The following is a 23,902-nucleotide window of genomic DNA, read 5'->3' on the forward strand; positions in this document are numbered from 1 at the left end:
GAGGCCAATGGTTCCTATTTTAAAAAAATTTTAGTTGCATTTAACAGACTTTTGATGTGCATTTATTTATGGCATTTAACAGACCTTTGCTGTGCTCTGTCAAGTGTTTTTTCTTTTTCTTTCTTTCTCTTTCTTTATTATTCTCCAAAGTTCCTTCTTTACCCTGGTCCCAAGCCTCACCCTAATACTTCTCTGAGTATTCCAACGGGTCCACCTTCAGATTTAACCCACTTCTCAAATGTGACACGAGCTTTTTCAATATTAAAACCTTTAAACTCTTTCAGAGCCATTTCCCTTAATGCTAGGTCGCGACCCTCACACTAAGTGGTGTATACATTGCTTGCTTTAGATGGGTGGCTCTGAATCATGGCACCACTATGTTGGGGTGGTTTCTGAGACCTTACCCACTCAGTACCTATGAGAGCAAGAACTCATTTGGACTATGAACCCATCACAGAGGTTTCTTCACAGGCATACAATCAAAGTACACTTGAGTTGATCAGGCTCAGGGTATAGGGCACACCACACATCCTAAGTTACAAAGAATACTTCTTCTTTTATATGCATTTCCACATTACATTGCATTACATGTTTTGGACTGGCTTGGTCACCAGTCCCTGTACAGCATGCTCTGTCCAGGAGGAGGGGGTTTGAGGGGGAGGGAGAGAACTACACAGTGTAACCAGTCTGTTGTTATAAGATACTAGGCCTGGGAAAAATGAGGTAGGTGGCCACCAAATTGATACCGGAGTCCTGAACAAGTAGATGTGGTAGAGGGACTAATGCTCTTGAAGGTCATGTCAAAAGTTTTTCCCAGTAGGAAGCTGCTGTGGGTGGAAAGAGGACAAGGAAGGATGTTATGTTTGCTACATTGCATCCTCTGACACTTCCTGCGTGGCCTGTAACCCTTTTGATGATAAAAGGGTTGAGGGGCTGGTCATTGTTTGTAGGACTGAGACTTGTGGTATTTCCTTCATGGAGCTGGAGTGTAGGTAACCAGGGAAAGGAGGGTTGCCCTTGAATCGTGTTAAGGAATGTAACAACTCATCTGCCTTTTCACTAAACAAACTGTTTCCCTCAAAAGGTAGATCCTCCACTGTGGATCAGACTTCGTTGAGAAATCCAGAGGATTGGCGCCATGACACCTGACACGATTACAGAATTTGCCATTGACCAGGAGGCTGTATCTGTTACAGCAACTGAACGCAGGAAGGACAATCTGGTTAGCAATTCACCTTCTTCACTGAATGCCTGGAGCTGCAGCCTATGTCCTGTAGGAGTTTGTTAGTGAACTCCACAAACTTACTATAATTTAAAAAAAACAAACATATTTTGACCTCAAGGCTTGGTAGTTTGCTATGTGGAACTGTAAGCTCAAAGTAAGTATTTTTCTCCCGAAGAGGTGTAAGTGTTGAACTTCCTTATTGGAGGGAGGAGATCCAGGGTACTGTTGTCTGCTTCTTTCAGCAACAGTTAGTATGAACAACAAATTTGGAGTGGGGTGTGTAAATAAAACTTCTGCTAAAAACTGGCACAAAATATTTCTCTCTCTTTCATCTTGGAGTATGGCATAAATGGCCAGAGTGTGCCAGACTGTCTTGGCCAGATTTAAGAGGACTTCCTTAATAGGAAAAGGCCCCTTACTGGGATCAGTGCTCTAGAGAATGTCAGTAGTTGATGAGGGGTGTCCTGCATTGCCTCCACGGAGAGCTGGAACATGTCAATGATCTTCCTCAGTAGATTCTGAAATTGCCTGTAGTCATCAGGTGGTGATAAGGCCAGTGCAAATACCTTGTCTGTGGATAAAGATGATAACTCAATCGGAACTGGTGGTTCTGCCTGATCCAGCTCTACACTTAACTACGCAAACTGTCTAAAAACTATTACTCAAAAGCTATTTACAGATAATTGCAGTTAGACACTGAAGAAGTTAGCTAATGCAGTGGACACTGAAGAGGTTCTGTCTCAGTCCACAGGCTGTAGAAAGAAACAGGAGAAGTGGTTGGTCCACACAGTCCCTTATGCCCTCTGTTCAGAGCACAAGAAGGAGAGAAGGAGAATGGACCAACGCATGCTGCTAGCAAGAATCCCTCAGCCTCAGGCACATGGACACCACACAACGGGATACGCATAAGGACCATTACTTAGGTGCCTGTTCGCGAACGCAAGAAGCCTGGGAGGAAGAATTGGAAGTCCTGGCACAGTCAAGGAACTATGATGTGATTGGAACAACAGAGACTTGATGGGGTAACTCACATGACTGGAGCACTGTCATGGATGGGTATAAACTGTTCAGGAAGGACAGGTAGGGGAGAAAAGGTGGAGGAGTAGCACTTTATGTAAGAGCAGTATGATTGCTCAGAGCTCTAGTATGAAACTGGAGAAAAGCCTGTTGAGAGTCTTTGGGTTAAGTTTAGAGGCGAGAGCAACAAGAGTGATGTTGTAGTTGGTGTCTGCTATAGACCGCCAGACCAGGAGAATGAGGTAGATGAGGCTTTCTTTGGACAACTAACAGAAGTTTCCAGATCACAAGCCCTGGTTCTCATGGGGGACTTCAATCACCCTGACATCTGCTGGGAGAGCAATATAGCAGTGCACAGACAATCCAGGAAGTTGTTGGGGACAACTTCCTGGTGCAAGTGCTGGAGAAACCAACTAGGGGCCCTGCTCCTCTTGATCTGCTGCTTCAACCAGGGAAGAATTGGAAGAGGAAGTAGAAGTGGGTGGCAATCTGAGCAGCAGCAACCATGAGATGGTTGAGTTCAGAATCCTGACAAAAGGAAGAAAGGAGAGCAGCAGAATACGGACCCTGGACTTCTGAAAAGCAGACTTTGACTCCCTCAGGAAACTGATGGACAGGATCCTGTGGGAGGCTAATATGAGGGGGAAAGGAGTTCAGGAGAGCTGGCTGAATTTTAAAGAAGCCTTATTGAGTGCGCAGTGTGCAGAAAAAATAGCAAATATGGCAGGTGACCAGCTGGCTTAACAGAGAAATCTTCGGTGAGCTTAAACACAAAAAGGAAGCTTATAAGAAGTGGAAACTTGGACAGATGACATGGGAGAGTATAAAAATATTGCTTGAGCATGCAGGGGTGTAATCACGAAGGCCAAAGCACAACTGGAGTTGCAGCTAGCAAGGGATGTGAAGGGTAACAATAAGGGTTTCTACAGGTATGTTAGCAACAAGGTGGTGGTCAGGGAAAGTGCGGAACCCTTACTGAATGGGGGAGGCAACCTAGTGACATATGATGTGGAAAACGCTGAAGTACTCAATGCTTTTTTTGCCTCTGTCTCTACAGACAAGGTCAGCTCCCAGACTGCTGTACTGGGCAGCACAGTATGGGGAGGAGGTGAGCAGCCCTCAGTGGTGAAAGAACAGGTTAAGGACTACTTAGAAAAGCTGGACATGCACAGCACAAGTCCATGGGTCTGGATCTAATGCATCTGAGGGTGCGGAGGGAGTTTGCTGATTTGATTGCAGAGCTGCTGTCCATTATCTTTGAAAACTTGTGATGATCAGAGGTGGTCCTGGATGATTGGGAAAAGACAAATATAGTGCCCATCTTTAAAAAAGGGAAGAAGGAGAATCTGGAGAACTACAGACTGGTCAGCCTCACCTCAGTCCCTAAGAAAATCATGGAGTTGGTCCTCAAGGAATCCATTTTGAAGCACTTGGAGGAGAGGAAGGTGATCAGGAACTGTCAACATGCATTCGCTAAGGGCAAGTCATGCCTGACCAACCAGATTGCCTTCTATGAGGATACGGGGAAAGCGGTGGACATGATATATCCTGACTTTAGCAAAGTTTTTGATATGGTCTCCCACAGTATTCTTGCCAGCACGTTAAAAAAGTATGGATTTGATGAATGGACTATAAGGTAGACAGAAAGCTGGCTAGATTGTTGGGCTCAACGGCTTCATGTCTAGTTGGCAGCCAGTATCAAGTGGAGTGCCCCAGGGGTCGGTCCTGGGGCTGGTTTTGTTCCCCATCTTCATTAATGATCTGGATGATGGGATGGATTCCACCCTCAGCAAGTTCGCGGATGACACTAAGCTGGGGAGAGAGGTAGAGATGCTTGAGGGTAGGGATAGGGTCCAAAGTGACCTAGACAAATTGAAGGATTAGGCCAAAAGAAATCTGATGAGGTTCAACAAGGACAAGTGCAGAGTCCTTCACTTAGGACAGAAGAATTCCATGCACTGCTACAGGCTGAAGACCGACTGGCTAAGCAGCAGTTCTGCAGATAAAGGACCTGGGGATTACAGTGGACGAGAAGCTGGATATAAGTCAACAGTGTGCCCTTGTAGCCAAGAAGGCTAACGGCATATTGGGCTGCATTTGTAGGAGCACTGCAATCAGATCGAGGGAAGTGATTATTTCCCTCTATTCGGCAATGGTGAGGCCACATCTGGAGTACTGCGTCCAGTTTTGGGGCCCCTACTATAGAAAGAATGTGGACAAATTGGAGGAGTCCAGCAGAGGGCAATGAAAATGATTAGGGAGCTGGGGCACATGACTTATGAGGAGAGGCTGAGGGAACTGGGCTTGTTTAATCTGCAGAAGAGAAGAGTGAGTGGGGATTTGATGGTGGCATTAAACTAAAGGTAGAGGAGGCCTGGGATTATTTTAAATCAAAGCTGTAGAAGCTATCGGAAGCCTGCATCCCAAGAAAGGGGAAAAAATACATAGGCAGCAGTTGTAGACCAAGCTGGATGAGCAAGCATCTCAGAGAGGTGATTAAGAAAAAGCAGAAAGCATACAGCGAGTGGAAGAAGGGAGGGATCAGCAAGGAAAGCTACCTTATCGAGGTCAGAACACGGAGGGATAAAGTGAGACAGGCTAAAAGTGAAGTAGAGTTGGACCTTGCAAAGGGAATTAAAACCAATAGTAAAAGGTTCTATAGTCATATAAATAAGAAGAAAACAAAGAAAGAAGTGGGACCGCTAAACACTGAGGATGGAGTGGAGGTCAAGGATAATCTAGGCATGGCCCAATATCTAAACAAATACTTTGCCTCAGTCTTTAATAAGACTAAAGAGGATCTTAGGGATAATGGTAGCAGGACAAATGGGAATGAGGATATGGAGGTAGACATTACCATATTTGAGGTAGAAGCGAAACTCAAATAGCTTAATGGGACTAAATCAGGGGGCCCAGATAATCTTCATCCAAGAATATTAAAAAGAATTGGCACATGAAATTGCAAGCCCATTAGCAAGAATTTTTAATGAATCTGTAAACTCAGGGGTTGTACCATATGATTAGAGAATTGCTAACATAGTTCCTATTTTTAAGAAAGAGAAAAAAGGTGATCCGGGTAATTATAGGCCTGTTAGTTTGACATCTGTAGTATGCAAGGTCTTGGAAAAAATTTTGAAGGAGAAGGTAGTTAAGGACATTGAAGTCAATGGTAAATGGGACAAAATACAACATGGTTTTACAAAAGGTAGATCGTGCCAAACCAACCTGATCTCCTTCTTTGAGAAAGTAACAGATTTTTTAGACAAAGGAAACGTAGCGGATCTAATTTACCTAGATTTTAGTAAGGTGTTTTATACCGTGCCACATGGGGAATTATTAGTTAAATTGGATAAGATGGGGATCAATAGGAAAATTGAAAGGTGGATAAGGAATTGGTTAAAGAGGAGACTACAATGGCTCCTACTGAAAGGTGAACTGTCAGGCTGGAGGGAGGTTACCAGTGGAGTTCCTCAAGGATCGGTTTTGGGACCAATCTTATTTAATCTTTTTATTACTGACCTTGGCACAAAAAGTAGGAATGTGCTAATAAAATTTGCGGATGATACAAAGCTGGGAGGTATTGCCAATTTAGAGAAGGACAGGGATATCCTACAGGAGGATCTGGATGACCTTGTAAACTGGAGTAATACTAATAGGATGAAATTTAATAGTGAGAAGTGTAAGGTCATGCATTTAGGGATTAATAACAAGAATTTTAGTTATAAGCTAGGGACACATCAATTAGAAGTAACGGAGGAAGAAAAGGACCTTGGAGTATTGGTTGATCATAGAATGACTATGAGCTGCCAATGTGATATGGCCGTGAAAAAAGCTAATGCGGGCTTGGGATGCATCAGGAGAGGTATTTCCAGTAGGGATAAGGAGGTTTTAGTCCCATTATACAAGGCACTGGTGAGACCTCACCTGGAATACTGTGTGCAGCTCTGGTCTCCCATGTTTAAGAAAGATGAATTCAAACTGGAACAGGTACAGGGAAGGGATACTAGGATGATCCGAGGAATGGAAAACTTGTCTTATGAAAGGAGACTCAAGGAGCTTGGCTTGTTTAGCCGAACTAAAAGAAGGTTGAGGGGAGATACGATTGCTCTCTATAAATATATCAGAGGGATAAATACTGGAGAGGGAGAGGAATTATTTAAGCTCCGTACCAATGTGGACACAAGAACAAATGGATATAAACTGGCCACCAGGAAATTTAGGCTAGAAAATTAGATGAAGGTTTCTAACCATCAGAGGAGTGAAGTTTTGGAATACCCTTCCAAGGGAAGCAGTGGGGGCAAAAAACCTATCTGGCTTTAAGATTAAACTCGGTAAGTTTATGGAGGAGATGGTATGATGGGATAACATGGTTTTGGTAATTAAATATTCACGGTAAATAGACCCAATGGCCTGTGATGGGATATTAGATGGGGTGGGATCCGAGTTACCCAGGAAAGAATTTTCTGTAGTATCTGGCTGATGAATCCTGCCTATATGCTCAGGGTTTAGCTGATCGCCATATTTGGGGTCGGGAAGGAATTTTCCTCCAGGGCAGATTGGAAGAGGCCCTGGAGGTTTTTCACCTTCCTCTGTAGCATGGGGCACGGGTCACTTGCTGGAGGACTTTAAACTACAATTTGAGGACTTCAATAGTGCAGATATAGGTGTGAGGTTTTTTGCAGGAGTGGTGGGTGAAATTCTGAGGCCTGCGTTGTGCAGGAGGTCAGACTAGATGATCATAATGGTCCCTTCTGACCTAAATATCTATGAATCTATGAACTACACATAGGGGGTTCCAAAGAGGATGGAGGTAGGCTGTTCTCAGTGGGAGCAGATGACAGAACAAGCAGCAATGGTCTCAAGTTGCAGTGGGGGAAGTCTAGGTTGGAGATTAGGAAATACTATTTTACTAGGAGGGTAGTGAAGCACTGGAATGGGTTACCTAGGGAGGTGGTGGAATCTCCATCCTTAGAGGTTTTTAAGGCCTGACTTCACAAAGCCCTGGCTGGAATGATTTAGTTGGGTTTGGTCCTGCTTTGAGCAGGGGGTTGAACTAGATGACCTCCTGAGGTCTCTTCCAACCCTAGTTTTCTATGGTTCTATGATTACTTGAAGAAGAAGGGAATAAATTATATTTTTCATCCCCATGTGCCTGGAATATACTGGGCCAGGGCCTTGGCCCTCACTCTGGCTCCTCTGCACATCCCCAGAAGAGCAAGCATGCCAGAAAGCTGCCCTAACAGCTGGCTGATGCCAGCTTCATGACATCCTCTGTCACAAAGGACCTGTTAGGGCACCTTTCTACCTCATTTTACACCACCAGAGCAGTGCAAGAGGCTGGAGCGAGGGCCAAGAATTTGGCTCACCATATTCAAGGGAGGTTGGGAACAGTGTAATAGAATTGAAAAATGGAATTCATTCAACAGGTGTAATTGAAGTGAGTGAACTCCCCACTCCTCCACCATGGGCAGACTACATACCATACAGTTCAGTGTATCTACTTATTTTCTTTATCACAGTTGGCCCATGTCCAGACTTTGGGTCCAACAATTCATGACTAAACTACAATATCAAACTTAGCTGTGGTAAGGTAAAAAATTGCAAAGCAGCAGCTGGAAGTTGGTGCCCCACAGCCCAGCTCACAAGTTTTTCACCAAGCTGAATCTAATCCTCTCAGCCACTGCACTGTGAGGCTGGGTGCTAGCTACCAGCTGCCAGGACACTGAAGAGGGAAAAACTACACCCTCCCACTCTGTCTGGGTCCAACTGATAGTATCCTCCCACTCTTTTTATTGGTCAGCCATGTCAAAAGGAGCAGGACTTTGCTTAGGGTACCGGTCAGTTCCCAGATCCCTCTCTTGGTCACACTTAGGGCTTGACATTAATAGAAAAATTACCCATTGCTGACAATGGCTATCAGCTTCATGTGCAGTGTGGAGCACAGTTTAGCATGGGTTCAGCTGCATCTTTGGCTGATAACAGGATGTTTGAGTTGTCTAGAGTCTAGGCTATTCACAGCCCATGTGTGGATTTTTGTGGGTGGATGTTATAGTGGTTTTTCATGTTTTATTGCTTGTGGCATGTAGCATGTGCTTTATTATCTTTCAGTGGCCCTGCTGACATCATTTTGGTTTATTTACTTTATTTTTCAGGGTTGAGAAGCTGTATTTTTGTGTGCTGTGGTATTTTACTTTTCTTTTACGCATTTGAGACTGGGTCTGGCATGCTATACAGAAGAACCTCGCTAGTAACTATGAAATGCATAGGTGAGGTGAGGCGGGGGAGTGGGGCAGGGAGCTTGGCTGCTGGTGTGTGTAGAGCACCCACTAATTTTTCCCAGTGGGTGCTCCAGCCCCAGAGCACCCACAGAGCTGGCACCTATGGCTGTGGTCTCTGCACAGAGGTGAAATTCACCCTAAGATTATGGAAACATTTCAGCCAGAAATTGTGGGTGCATTTTTATACACCTAGGATTTTTGCAGACAATTCTTGCACCTACAGTTTTGCTTGCACATGTTTCTAGGACTATATTTTGTGCATGCAAAAATTCCAGTGTTTGCTCCCAAGTCAGGTAATTACACGTAGCTGCTTGATTGGTGTACAAACACTGCATCGTAATTTTAGAGGCTAGTTTAAGGACCCTTGAAAATGTGTCCCTTTATATTAAAGAAATTAACCCAACATAATTTTAAATTTCTGCTATTTTTATTAGATCTTTTCCATAGGAAAGGATGGTACAAATGGCTTCTGGCCTGTTTTTACAATAGTTCTACCCTGTGGTCAGCCTGAATCACATGATAAACATACATCAAACAGTTTGTAGTAAAGCACAAATGTGTTGTGATTTCAGTAGTCACAAACTAAACTACACTGAAACTGAATTGAAAACTATACCATTTGAAGAATGGAGTACGTGGAACATACAGATTTACTTGGTTAGAGCAAAACCTCTCCCTATAGTTCACTTTTTATCCTGTATAAAAATTATATTATGTGTAAGTCAGCATACAACCAGTTTTGTCATAATATCTATGCAAATAATCTTTTAATGAGCCCTTGTAACAACTATTTAAGAGCTACGTGATGATATATAGTATTTTTTCAGAGAGTAATTTGGAAACCTGATGTCATCGCATAGATCAATCATTCTTCATTTCTGTTTAAAGTTAAATGGCAAGCGTGTAACATTGTCAGAAAAATCAGTAGTTGTGTCATCAAAACTGGGATGAAACAGGAGATACAGAAAAATGGTTTTGAGTAAAAAAAAAAAAACAGAAATACCTGTTGGCTATTCCTTCTTCCAGAAGTTCTATGACTTGTTTGTAGTCGGTAACTAAATGCTGAGACAATCCTGTCAGAGGTTTAAAAAGTGAGAGACAGAGACAGAGAGAGACTGTTAAACAGGTTTTACTCTGGAAATATTGTTTCACTCTAAGTCTCTTGATTCAACTATGCAATAGGGTCACTACCATAACTGGGGAGTACAAAAATTCTGTCTGAGATTTAGACCTCGTCTACACACAATTTTTGTATCAGTATAACTATTTTGATTAGCTGTGGGGTTTGTTTTGTTTTGAAACCAAAATAGTTATACCGGTACAACCCCTAGTGTGGATGCAGTTATATTGGTATAAAAATGTCTTCTACCAGTCTAGTTTATTCCTCTTCCCATATAGGAATAAGTTAGAGTGGCATAAACATTTTATATGAATGTAACTGCATCCACATGAGGTTGATTTTTTTTAATCACTTTAACTACACACTCAGTTGAAGTGATAATTTTTGTGTGTGTAGACAATCCTACAGCCATTGCTTCTGCAGATGTAAAGTATAAGGTTCAGTCCAAATGAATCAGAGAATGAGAAAGTCCTCTTGTCTGGAGTCTTTGGTGCACACTTCATTAGCTAAATACCATACTGTGAACCTGTGACATTTATCTGTAAACTAGCCCCTGGACAAAATTCTGTGTCCTACTCCACACCAAAGTGCATCCTGATTATGATCCCAGAAAGAATCAAGCATTAATGTAGCTGCCCTGAGAAAACCAAAAATGGGGGTGAGGGAAGTCCATCAGCCAGGAATGAAACCCACTAGAGGGCAGTATGCTGCTATGGTGTAACTTTATTTAGCATCTTATACAATGTAAATTGTAGCAGACACACGAAGTTGGCTTCAATAGACTTACTCCTCGGATGAAACTGATCTCACATGTTTGCACTGTCTTATTTTTGGCAGCTGTAGAATCATGGGAATCCTAGGCCTCACCGTACAAGGCGCTATAAAAATAATCTTTTCCCAAATTGTTTATCATGAGGTAGAGTGAAGTGCGCCTCATATTTTTTGTTGTATTTCATCAGTACAACAATCCAGGAAACATATTTTCTTTTTAATATGTGCCATAGAAGTGTGTATAAGGGGGAGGGGAGGAAATGGTATACTTTGTTACCATAAAATAATTTATGGTAAGAATATCATTTCTTAAGACTATTTTAAATGAGCTAGCAAATTTACATATACACACCCGTTGGCACCATGAAAAACAAATATATAGTTCTATTGGAACATCTTATCTACAGGAAACAGACTTTCAGTGATAGGAATCAACACCTAATGCCACACCTTCTAAAGAGACCCCCTTCTAAAAGGTCTAATTTTTCTAATTAAAATGATTTTCCTATCAAGTCAAGATCAATTGCTTACCCTAGTCAATAATTTAAAAGCTAAGCAAGACTCAAATGGCTATTTTAGAGATCATAGAATCATAGAATATCAGGGTTGGAAGGGACCCCAGAAGGTCATCTAGTCCAACCCCCTGCTCAAAGCAGGACCAATTCCCAGTTAAATCATCCCAGCCAGGGCTTTGTCAAGCCTGACCTTAAAAACCTCTAAGGAAGGAGATTCTACCACCTCCCTAGGTAACGCATTCCAGTGTTTCACCACCCTCTTAGTGAAAAAGTTTTTCCTAATATCCAATCTAAACCTCCCCCACTGCAACTTGAGACCATTACTCCTCGTTCTGTCATCTGCTACCATTGAGAACAGTCTAGAGCAATCCTCTTTGGAACCCCCTTTCAGGTAGTTGAAAGCAGCTATCAAATCCCCCCTCATTCTTCTCTTCTGCAGGCTAAACAATCCCAGCTCCCTCAGCCTCTCCTCATAACTCATGTGTTCCAGTCCCCTAATCATTTTTGTTGCCCTTCGCTGGACTCTCTCCAATTTATCCACATCCTTCTTGAAGTGTGGGGCCCAAAACTGGACACAGTACTCCAGATGAGGCCTCACCAATGTCGAATAGAGGGGAACGATCACGTCCCTCGATCTGCTCTCTATTCCCCTACTTATACATCCCAAAATGCCATTGGCCTTCTTGGCAACAAGGGCACACTGCTGACTCATATCCAGCTTCTCGTCCACTGTCACCCCTAGGTCCTTTTCCGCAGAACTGCTGCCTAGCCATTCGGTCCCTAGTCTGTAGCTGTGCATTGGGTTCTTCCGTCCCAAGTGCAGGACCCTGCACTTATCCTTATTGAACCTCATCAGATTTCTTTTGGCCCAATCCTCCAATTTGTCTAGGTCTTTCTGTATCCTATCCCTCCCCTCCAGCGTATCTACCACTCCTCCCAGTTTAGTATCATCCGCAAATTTGCTGAGAGTGCAATCCACACCATCCTCCAGATCATTTATGAAGATATTGAACAAAACTGGCCCCAGGACCGACCCTTGGGGTACTCCACTTGATACCGGCTGCCAACTAGATATGGAGCCATTGATCACTACCCGTTGAGCCCGACAATCTAGCCAGCTTTCTACCCACCTTGATAGTGGGACAGAGTCTATCCTCAGATACTAATAGATAAATAGACTCTGAATGAGGTCAGAATTTGGCCCAAAGATTTGTTGTAGCCATTTAATACCTGACCCAAAGAAAACAAATTCTCACACCAGCATCACATTCACCCACAACTAAAGTAATCTCATCAATGGACTAAAAACATGCAAAATTACAAGATGGTTTACAAAGCAAAGCATTTATTCTACTGTTTGACATTGTATTAGCTATATGTTAACTCCAAAAGATGTAATGACATTTTCCTGTCTGAAAAACAATAGCCAATTACTGTTCAAACAGCACCAGCATCTGCAAATCTACAGAATACGGAAAAGTGCCTTATATTGTTTCTCTAACTCACTTTCAAGGGTTTGTAATCTTGTGAATAAAAAACTAGCTATGTGATGGGAAGGCACAGTTATATTTATTATAAAATTTCCACAGTTCTTACCCATTACATTTATGTTATTGTGGACACTATTGCCTCCAGTATAGAAATTAGTTGATCACAGCACACAAAGGTTTATTATAAAAAGGCAAAAGAAAAATTATTAATGTTGTTGGAGAAGGAATGCCATGAAGTGCTCTTTCTGCTACTTGGAAAAAGAAAGTCTGTTTTCAAGAATCACAGAAAGATGACAAAAAACTCTGTCTGGACTAGAAATCTCTCTCAAACTAAGACAGTATCTGCCTCAGAAATCTGTCTCAGAGTAACAATATAGATTGCATCATTTCCTGATTTAAAAGAGGCTGATTCCTTAACAGTGCAACCATCTGTAAGAGAGAATTTTGAAACCATTCCAATCTGAAGCACTGAAACAGTTTCAGCATTTTAAATGCTAGAAACGTGCAGCCCTTAATATATATATATATATATATAAATGATAGTCTGGAATCTATTCAAAATACTTAGTGCTGGGATTTCCTGACTGGACTAGCAAATGGAAAATGCATTACCTCTAATATGAAAGTAACTAGGCAACCCTAAAGGATTTTCTCTTTGGTTCCCTTCCTTGTCTGTTCTTCATCCAAGTATTGACTTCTATACACTAGAGACTACTGAAACAAACTATCTAAGTGACACCTGCAGTATATGAGGAAGCCCCTCCCCAACACTAAAATGTTTCTGTTACCCCTAAACTGGTGACAGCTCATACGTAACACGTATAACGCAAGTACAGACGCAAGTCTTCATATACTGCAATGTACTGTGAGATAATGGGAAATCTTTGAACTTTGCCTGTGTTCATCAGTTTAACAATACTCATTTGTTCCATTCAGCAAATTGTCTGGTAGAGGGGTGCAAAGTAAACCATCCTCCTATGCAACTACAGGCTATAATTATATGGCTAATTCAGAAAATATATCCACCCAGCTATCAGTAACAGGATTCCTAGGGTGTGATCCTGAAGAGACTCCACATGCAAAACTTCTGTGGATTTCAAAGGGCAAGGGCTTACATAGAAAGACTACAGGATCATACTGTACATTACTGAACTCTCAGAATATTGCTGAAACCAATAATTGCTAAGCAGCCCTTAAGCCACAGAGGTGTAAACCACTTTATTTTCTGAGTTAGAAGTTCTTTAAAATCAAGCCACTTGTACTGATCTGCAGCATGAAAAATGTCTGAACGCTCTCACCCGTCGTCTGACATGTGAGCTAACAAGCACACTTCTGCAGGAATCCATGTGATCAGCTTCTCTATCAATCTCCTACCAAAAAACAAAATAATGCCACCTCCCAAAAACAAACAAACCATACACACAAATGCAATACATATGGCATAAATGGTTATAGTTGTTAAACACACAACACACAGTAGTATACACATAAAGAACTATGTCATGTGACTACATACCCCAAGATACTGATTCATCAGTATCAATTCTATTTATGTGGTACAACAACAGCAATGTAATGCTACCACATGACACTTCAAACAAGAAGTTATTTCATTTTTAACTCATCCAGCCATTTCTTTCTAAAATTTTGAATCACGTTACTTATTATAAGCAGAGCTGCAAGTTCCTTGCAGAGATTTTTATTGGAATTTATGGGTTTGTCATGGGACAAAGATAGCAGGAGTAGGGCTAATAGAGTGCCCAATGTGGATTTTCTCATGTGACCTGAAATGGCACTTTCTGATTTTGTTAACGGGTTTATATTATACTTTTCTCATAGTATAAGGTAACAAAAATTCAGGGAAGGGAAAATTTTAAGGGAAACAACAGAACTGCAACATTATAAAGTCACTATCCTAGTTACAAGCAATATTCTAGGTAACATCTGGGTATTGAATTCTTATTTAAAGAACCAACAATAAATATAAAATATCAGAACTAGAAGACAAAGGATAGATTTATCTAATGAGGAACTATCTGGGAAACAACTGCATAACTTCCTACCACAGGGTTAGCTGGGACATTAAGAGATTCATTCATGTCCCAGATATGACCTGGTTTCCTCCCAGATCAAGAGAACTCTGGGATTTGTCACCTAGGAACCACTGGAGATGTATGCCTGACAGCAAAGCAAACAGGGAAAGAAACAGTCTAAAGCACTCTTCTCAATGTGGGCAACGATCAGGAAAAAGCAGCAGCTCCTGGTCGGGCTCTACAGTAACTAGGCTCTGGGTAAGATCTGTAATGAGGTTCCCAGTTGAGAGGGAGCCAGGGAAGGAACACAGAAAGGGCCACAGTGAAGGCCAAATGTGTACGCTTCTCCTAGATTTCCAAGGATTACAGGTTTGCCATACTGGATCAGACCATCAACTCATTTATTTTTCAATCCTGAATTTAGTAGGATGCTGGTGGTACAGAAAGTCATAGTTAAAATAACCAGAATGCTACCTGGCCAATCGTGTATAGGAGGTTTGTGTGTAAAATCTCCCTATTGGCTCTGCTGGTAATCAGTTTATTCTCTGAGACATGGAAACTGATAACAATGATCAGGTGATAAAAGCAATATTACAGGACATACTGATTATCAGGAAACTAGGCATCAGAATTTCATGTTTCTTTTACTTGGCTCTGTCACTGGATGAACCTGGGCAAGTCACTCAACCTCTTCTCTTCAGTTTCACTATCCGTAAATTGTGAATACCATTTATATATTTCACGGAGATGTTGAGAGACTTAACTTATGTTTGTGAAGCACTTTGAGATTCTTGGATGAAGAATGCTATGTACTATTATTATATCTTGCAAAGCCAAATTAAATTGACTACAAATGTTGTTAGTAGTTCTAAAATTATCCAGCTCTTTCAAAAATCCAGCCACGGAATTTATCTTGATTTTCCATTTCCCTTTCCCTCCCTCTCCTAAAGAAAAAACCCCCACCAACCTGCGTAAGTCAGGTGACACGATAACGGCAAACAGCAGAAGAAGGGGTAGAGGAGAACAAAGGAAACTTACAAAAGGAAAGGAGATGTTTTAAAAAGCAGTATTTGATCTGACATGACAGAACCAATACAATTCTGTCTTATGTGCATTTTACACATTAAAGGAATACTTCCTAGGTGTCAAACATATTACAATCCACTTGGCCAATAGCCAAGACTTGGCACGGTCAGTAATTCCAGAAGCAATTTGGAGTTCTGCCCACTGTGTAGACATCGTGTTTAGCTGCACATTAAAAGGGAAACGGGTGTATTTACTTTCCAGACAAACCCACCCATATTTATAATTTGCATCGGTTTCGAAAGGTCTCTTCTTCCATTCCTGACCATTAATATATTTTATACGGTTTTAAGATCACTTAGTTACTTCTACTGCCTATAGTGCGCTGATTCTGTAGAAACCACTTTCTGTCAATCACTGACCAAACGTGTTACTTTTCAGAGGGCAAACTCAGTATAATGCACTCTCAAACGATTTAAGCACCAACAGTTTACTTTAAAATATTACACTTCTGACAATAGGGCAGAGGCAAAAGGGAAGAGAAAGAAAAACCAGAAGAGGAAAAACCGGAAAAGCAAAAGAAGGTAAGAGAAAAGATAAAGACTGAAAAGAGGAAAACAGAACGGAAGAAACAATTTTACAAAAAGATGTAAGTTTGGAAACTTAATATAAAACTGCATTACAATGTCTTTATAACTACAGCAAACATGCATGTGAAAATCAGCAGATTAGAAATCTGTAACCTAGTAATTCCAATGGAAACAAGTACATTGTTTCACAAAAAGTTTCTGACATGAATCTGAAGCTTCTGAGGATTTACAGGCAAACTGCTATCAACTAAACAACCATTTTAGTTTGAGGAAAGGGGTTACTCCCATTTTCTGCTATGCTTAGTAGGAAAGAGATTTCTTCCTAGTATTAGCAGTATGGTTTTACATTCTCATGAAACATTCATTGTAGCCACTGTTGGAGGCAGATTATCAGGCTACATAGATCAATGGCCTGAACCAATACAGCAAATCTTATACTCTATATTTTTATTTAACACATTCACTACACACACAAAATGAGTCCTTCCTCTAGAACAGGGATGGACAAACTACAGCCCAGGGCCGCATCCGGGCCTCCAGATGTTTTAATCTGGCACTCAACTTTCCACTAGGGAGTGGGGTCGGGAGCTTCCCCGCTCTACACAGCTCCCAGAAGCAGTGGCATGTCCCCCCTCTGGCACCCTCGTGGAGGTGTGGCCAGGCGACTCTGCACGCTTCCCTGTCCACAGGTGTTGCCCCTGCAGCTCCCATTGGCCATGGTTCTGGCCAATGGGAGCTGCAGGGGCGACATCTGTGGACAGGAAAGCGTGCAGAGCCGCCTGGCCACACCTCCACGAGGGTGCCAGAGGGGGGACATGCCACTGCTTCTGGGAAGTGCTTGAGGTAAGCACCACCCAGAGCCTGCACCCCGACCCCCTCCTTCACGCCAACCCACTCCTGCCCTCCGAACCACTTGGTCCCACCCAGAGCACCCTCCTGCACCCCCAACCCCGTGCCCCAGCCCAGAGCCCTCTCCCGCACTCTGAACTCCTCATTTCTGGCCCCACCACATGCCCAGCCGGAGCCCTCACCCCTCCTGCACCCCAACCCCCAATTTCATGAGCATTCATGGCCCACTATACAATTTCCATACCTAGATGTGGCCCTCAGGCCAAAAAGTTGGCCCACCCCTGCTCTAGAATTTCAGTCTCTCCAAATATTAAGAATTAGATTCCATGTTCTGCTATATGTTTTTGCTGGGAGGATTTTGAGTTCCTCAAATTACATATTTCATGCCGGCTGTTTAATAACTGGAAAGAGTGGAAATAATAAAGATCAGGTTAGGAATGTAAGTGAACATTCATAGTAGGCACATAGGCATTCATCTATAACCCATGCAGAAACTCACTCTCACCTTGCACATATGGACCTGTCTCAGGGTGCTCTCGGACCCGAAGCGTATAAGGTTTCTTCTGGTTTGATTGCTTTAACAAATCTCGGACACGCTCATTATAGATTTCAAGGAAACTGAAGAAAAATAAATAAAATGTTGCGTTTCTGGCATCCACTATTCACAAAAAAAAAAAAAAGATAGTTGTTCCTTGGACAATAAAAATTTGCACCTGCAGCCTGGCACAGACATTCCACATCAGAAACTAAAGCATTCATCTTCATTACCTTTCACATTATGTCTTCTTACATGTTGTGCGTACAGACACTTGGAAAGGAGCTGAGAAGTAATCAATTGTCATGAAAAAAGAAAATAGCTGTCCCCTGCTGCTGGCTGGTTGGAAATAGTGCTGACACAATAAATCATCTGCATTGCCAACACAGTATATTGCCTGCACTTTTAATTAATGTTGTTTCCAACTCTTCAATTGTTCAGAGCACAAAACTCCACAAAGTTAATGGTGTTTATGAATAAGAACTGAATGCAATATAGGGTCCAAATTTTGAAGAGTTAAACAAGCAAGAAGTGGACTCTTAACCCACTATTATTTAGATGCATATTCTTTGGGATCTAACAGTGAACACACAGCATCCAAGGAACTATACTTGGATTGAAAACTGAATTGCAAGATTTTCCTACCCCAACAAAATTATTGACAGCACTAAGAAAGAGAAATAAAACTTATCAAATAACATTTGTATGCTTTGACTATGGAAATACACATTTGAAAGTATTTAGAAACATACGGCCAAAAATAATGAGACACTCCTACCTGACTTCTATTCTGCAAGATGCTGGCTGCTCTGAATAATCATACTCCCTTGAAAAAAGGCCCTGCACAAACCAAAAGTTTACATTTTTTTCTTAAGAAAATAAAAAGAAAAGAAAATGAAAAACAGTTTAAACAATTTCAAGTTCATAAAACAAATACCTCACATATACGAGGTGTCAACCCAATGGATGCCTTTAAATAAAACAAAAACAAAACAATTATATGATATGATCACAGTCCCAGTGTCTCTTGTCAGAAGTCATTTTAATAAATGTAAATATAAACAAAGCTATGGGGAATGCCCAACTATTCCAGCAGCAACTTCCCACTCAAACATGGAGAGATACACTGGTAGTGACTGTGGAGATCACAACACAATCTGCCCTGGAGCATTCTCAGTGCTAGATGTGTGACCACTCATAGCTTTCCAGTTGCAGCATCTCTAGAAATAATCACTTAGAACAGGGGTGACCCATCTGTGGCTCCGGAGCCACATGCGGCTCTTCTGTTAATATGCGGCTCCTTGTATAGGCACCAACTCTGGACCTGGAGCTACAGGTACCAACTTTCCAATGTTTCCGGAGGGTGCTCACTGCTCAACCCCTGGCTCTGCCCCCACTCCACCCCTTCCCCTGAGCCTGCTATGCCCTCGCTTCTCCCCCTCCGAGCCTCCTACATGCCATGAAACAGCTAATCGGGAGGTGAAGGGAGGCGCTGATTGGCGGGGCTGCTGGTGAGCGGGAGGCACTGGGAGCAGGGGGGAGCTGATGGGGGGGCTGCTGACGTATTACTGTGGCTCTTTGGCAATGTACATTGGTAAATTCTGGCTCCTTCTCAGGCTCAGGTTGGCCACCCCTGACTTAAAGGGACGATATACTCTGGTAGAATGGTGGCTGTACCTGAAATGGTCAATTTTATCCTCACTGGAAGTCATCTTAAGGCATTTTTAATAGGCAGTGGTTGCTGAAAAGTTTAAGGCTAAGATGACTCCACTTGCTACAGCACATGGCTTACGTAAAGACTTGGAGCTACCTTCAGGCTCAGCCCCTCCCACTAGGAATCTCTTTGCAGTAGGATGCTAAGATTTTTAAAAGGTATATTTGAAATAGAACAAATTACAGAAAACACAGCTTTCCCTAAATAAATGCATTTTTGTGGATGTGAAAGTTCTCTACAGACCAAGCATGCTGATTTTCTAGCTATTAACAAGGCTAATAGTGTTTTACAATAAATGCAAATTATTAAATATCGGATCGAAGTGGGATTCTTCCTGACGCACAAATCTTCACATGGAAGAGAATCAGGCCTTAGGTATCAGATGGGCAAATCTCCCTGCAGCTGCCTGTCAGGTGGTGCCTTTAGTAAGCTAATACGGTCATTCAGGAACAGCAGAACCAGTTCAGTAAAAATAAGAACCAAATAGAAACTGTATCCAAAATTCAGACCAACCCTGAACATTTTTATAGGTTCAAAGAATTTTATTTGAAGAGTGTGTCTCTCTCCCCTACCCTTTACCTGAAGCAGTGATCCTCTCAGGGAGTGGGAGGTACTGACCTGCTCTTGCTGTCCCCTTAAAACATGGTTCTCTCTTTTGCAGTGGTTCTCAACCTGCTGCCCATTCAGCACAGAGCTGTGGCCCACGTGACACCCTCAGGGCCATACAGGTAGTATTGGATGCAACCCACTTAACACATATGCAGCCCACAATGGTAAATAGGTTGAGAAACACCGCTTTAGAAACAATTTACTCCCCTTCAATTTATATAGGTTTTCAGAGAGATCAACTACCTTTCCCTCTGGATCAGCAAAGCCAGTAACCCTTCCACTGGACCCAATGGTTTGGGTGCTTTAACACATAAAGGCACACTAAGTGGGGCCCCATAACTCAAATATCTTAGAATTGAGTGGCTTTGAGGAGCATATGCTAATGTTTCACCCCCAAAGCTTCCTTCAAATTCATTTAGTAATTGGAAATGAAGCAAATATGGTCATCTCAGACTGTTCCCTAATGGACAGCAAAGTCTTCTCATAAAAATGCAGCAAAGATGGCACAAATAATTATTCCAAATATTAATTAGCAAAAGTAATTTAACTTCAACACGGTTGTCTGATTATCAAAGAAAGTGACATTAAAATATTTTGTAGATGCACAGGCTGGCTGCTACGAAGAACTCTAAGTGTTCATGGTAGAAAACTTGTTTTCTTTAGACTAAATGATAAACCACACACATGCAACAAACAAACAGCACAGTCTACGAAAGGAATTATATCATATTTTTATATATACCCCAACATACCATATAATATAATTATACCATATTTTTATGGTTTTAGCTTCTGCTACATTATTTAGCTTTGTACTTAAGCATGTGCTTAATTTTAAGCACAAGTAATTCCAAGTAAAACATGCTTAAACATTTTGCTTAATTGGGATCTTAATCATGAACTTCAATTTAATAAACAGATAAAAAAAAAAAAAAAGAGTGTAATGAAGACCATGACTCACTGGAGTTCCCATCATTGTGTACGTTTTTCCTGAACCCGTCTGTCCATATGCAAAAAGACAGATATTATACCCCTTAAAAGCACCAGATAGCACTGATGTGCCGAGGTCCTGGAAAACCTGGAATGGTCAAAAGAAAAAAATGCACTCAGTGAGTCATCCCCTCCTTGGAAACACTCACTGCCATTCAAACATCACTCAGTCTATTTTTCTCAAGTCTAAATGATAAGAAGTTCCATTCCATTTGCCTACTGACATATTTCATGGGACTAACAAACATGTGGAAATTGGACAAGATAAAAAAAGGTAGACTGTAACCAGGCCCCCCCTTAGTTTCCTTTTCTCAAGACTAAACATGCCCACTTATTTTTCCTTTTTCTTTTAGGTTTTCTAAATGTTTTCTAAACATTTTTGTTGCTCTCCTCTGGATTCTCTCCAATTTGCCCACATCTTTCTTAAAGTGTGGTGCCCAAAACTGGATACAATACTCCAGCCGAGGCCTCACCAGTGACAAGCAGAGCGGGACAATTACATCCCGTGTCCTACATATGACACTCCTGTTAATATACCCCAGAATATTAGCCTTTTTCGCAACTGTGTCACATTGACGCATTCAAATTGTGATCCACTATAACCTCAGATCCTTTTCTGCAGTATTACCACCAAAACAGTTTGGAACTGTGCATTTGATTCTTCCTTCCTAAGTGTAGTACTTTGCACTTGTCTTTACTGAATTTTGTCTCTCGTTTCAGACCAATTTGTCACGATCATTTTGAATTCTAATCCTGTCCTCCAAAGTGCTTGCAACAGCTCCTAGCTTGACGTCATCCGCAAATTTTACAATTACACTCTCCACTCCACTATCAAAGTCATTAGTAAAAATATGGAATAGTACCAGACCCAGGACAGATCCCTGCAGGACCCAACTAGTTACATCCTACCAGTGCGACAGTGAACCATTGTTAACTGCTCTTTGGGTAAGGTTGAATTTTCCTTGTTTCCCCAATCTGTCGTCTCTTGTTTTATACTTAGATTGCACACTTTTTGGGACAGGGACTGTCTTTTTGTGCTGTGTTTGTGAAGCACCTGACACAATGGTGTCCAGGATCATGACTAGGGCTCCAAAGCGCTACAGCAATACAAATAATAAATAATAAAAAAGAGTTGGGCATCACAATCCACAAGACCAAAAGCTGGCTACTGCTAGGCATGGCAGAAAGTAGCAGATGTTACCTCCTGCTCAGTTCCTGCTTTGTGCCCAAACCCACTGACCCCATCCCCAACATACCAAATCGCTACTCCACTGCAGTGTAAAGAGAGGTCATCTCCTCTGCTGGGTACACTGGGGTATGGAGTCCCCTCTGTGCTGGCTGCCAACTGCTAAGCCCTCCAGCACAGGATAAATGAACTCAGTACAGCTGAAGTCTTTCAAAGAAAATACTGTAAGTACAAAAATCTTTTCTATTCATGTAGAAAGTTAACCTGTATATATACACACAGTTACATACCATACTCGCTGAAAAGATTCAGCCAACTTTTGTTTCTTTCACAGACAGGTAAATGTATTAAACTTAACAATGGTGGATAAAGAAAACAAATATACTGTAGGCAAAACAAATTTACCCCAATAGCAAGAATAATAATCAGAGCTAACAAAAATAAACTCTTGAGCCTTAATTTGCAGGTCATATTACAGTTCAAACCACAGGTGCCAATTCTTAGCAGAAAATTCAATATAGTTCCAACTCCACTGAAGGCTGAGACTATTCACACATTTCAGTAATCAAGGATAACTTAGCTATTTGTGTTCTCTGATAATAAACCATCTGAGCCAGAAGTCAAATATCAGTTCATTGTTAGTGGATCAGTGGCAGCATGTCTAACAAAAGTATTCTGTGTCAGGAATGACAAATCCTGGAAGGTTCAAACATGGTACAATGTAAATAGGAAGACAGACCTGCCTCATAATATATAACACATTTATCAACATATACTGACCAACCACAGTGAAAACACAGGCAGACACTTTAATATGAATGACAAGACAGCAATGCTGAACAGGTCGCCATCACCCAATAGGCTGAAACTGCATGTTTTTTTAATCATTGCCACATCAAATGCAAACTCCTCATCCTCACCTACAAGGCCCTCTGTAATCTCTGCCCTAATTTTTTTCTTCCTTCCTTTCTTGTTCAATATTCCATTCCCTTAGTCTCCTTTTCCAGTCTCTGCTCCATGTCTTCTTCATGCTTCGATGGTGAAATCCTGGCGCCACTGAAGTCAATGGACATTTTACCCAGCGTGACAAAGCTCAGACCTTGTCTCAGTGGGTCCTGCACTTCCTGGCAGATTATGCTAGCCTCAGAGGCTCACTGTGACCCGCCACGTAGTCCTTCTCTCTCTAGAGGCAAGGGTCACAGCCTACTGAGCCATTTTCATCATAAGCCAACAAGACCGAGGAGGAGAAGCTATCCTCCCTCGCAGAGTCTCTGTTGTCTCCCAGTCTCAGTGATTAGTCGGAGAGGGAAGGAGAGGGGAGAGCCCTGGCCCACCCTCTACTCCAGGCTCCAGCCCAGGGAACCTGATAGTAGCAGCTCTTGGTAGCTGACTTTTTGGAAACAGGACGAGTATGATTCCCTGGGCCACTTCTCCACAGCAGCCCCCACTTCCTCAATATCTACGTCACCCTTACCTCAGGGCCTCCTTTCTTGTGCCAGATAGGGTTTGTACTGTTCAGTTTCTCCAGCAGCATGGCTTCATCCTACAGCTCCTGACACATACCCCCCACCTGACTAACTGGGAGGCTTTTAACTAGTTTCAGCCAGCCCCTGATTGGCTTCAGGTGTCCCAATCAACCTGTCTCCACTGCTTTCTGGAAGGATCTTAATTGGCCCCAGGTGTCTTGATTAACCTGGAGCAACTGCCATTTGGTTACCATGGTAACAGAGATTTATTTAGCTTGGGGCTAACATACCTGCTTCTCACTACTTTCCTATAGCCATTTGGCCTTGCCCCATCACACCAGTGACTTGAGGCCAGGATTTCACCCACTCTTGTACTGCTGTCCTGTCTCCTATCTTGCACTTTTTTTATTATTAAATAAAGATTGTAAATTATTCAGGCATAGAATGTATTAGGTTGATGTCTTTAAAAACTCTGATGTATAAATGTTATT

At 42.0% G+C, this 23,902-nt stretch overlaps 1 protein-coding gene across 1 annotated transcript in view; it reads right to left on the bottom strand.

Annotated features, from left to right (window-relative positions):
- Positions 1-23,902, bottom strand: part of STARD9 (StAR related lipid transfer domain containing 9) — a 199,718-nt gene that overhangs the window by 99,032 nt on the left and 76,784 nt on the right. The window contains exons 4-8 of the mRNA XM_084631449.1: positions 20,731-20,847; positions 18,384-18,416; positions 18,225-18,286; positions 17,417-17,529; positions 9,524-9,593 (exon numbers count right to left, since the gene is read on the bottom strand). Of these exons, the coding sequence (XP_084487575.1) occupies positions 9,524-9,593; positions 17,417-17,529; positions 18,225-18,286; positions 18,384-18,416; positions 20,731-20,847 (395 nt within the window). The remainder of the gene's footprint in view (positions 1-9,523; positions 9,594-17,416; positions 17,530-18,224; positions 18,287-18,383; positions 18,417-20,730; positions 20,848-23,902) is intronic.

This window comes from Lepidochelys olivacea, assembly GCF_965140295.1.
Source record: "Lepidochelys olivacea isolate rLepOli2 genome assembly, chromosome: 6".
Lineage (NCBI taxonomy): Eukaryota > Metazoa > Chordata > Testudines > Cheloniidae > Lepidochelys > Lepidochelys olivacea.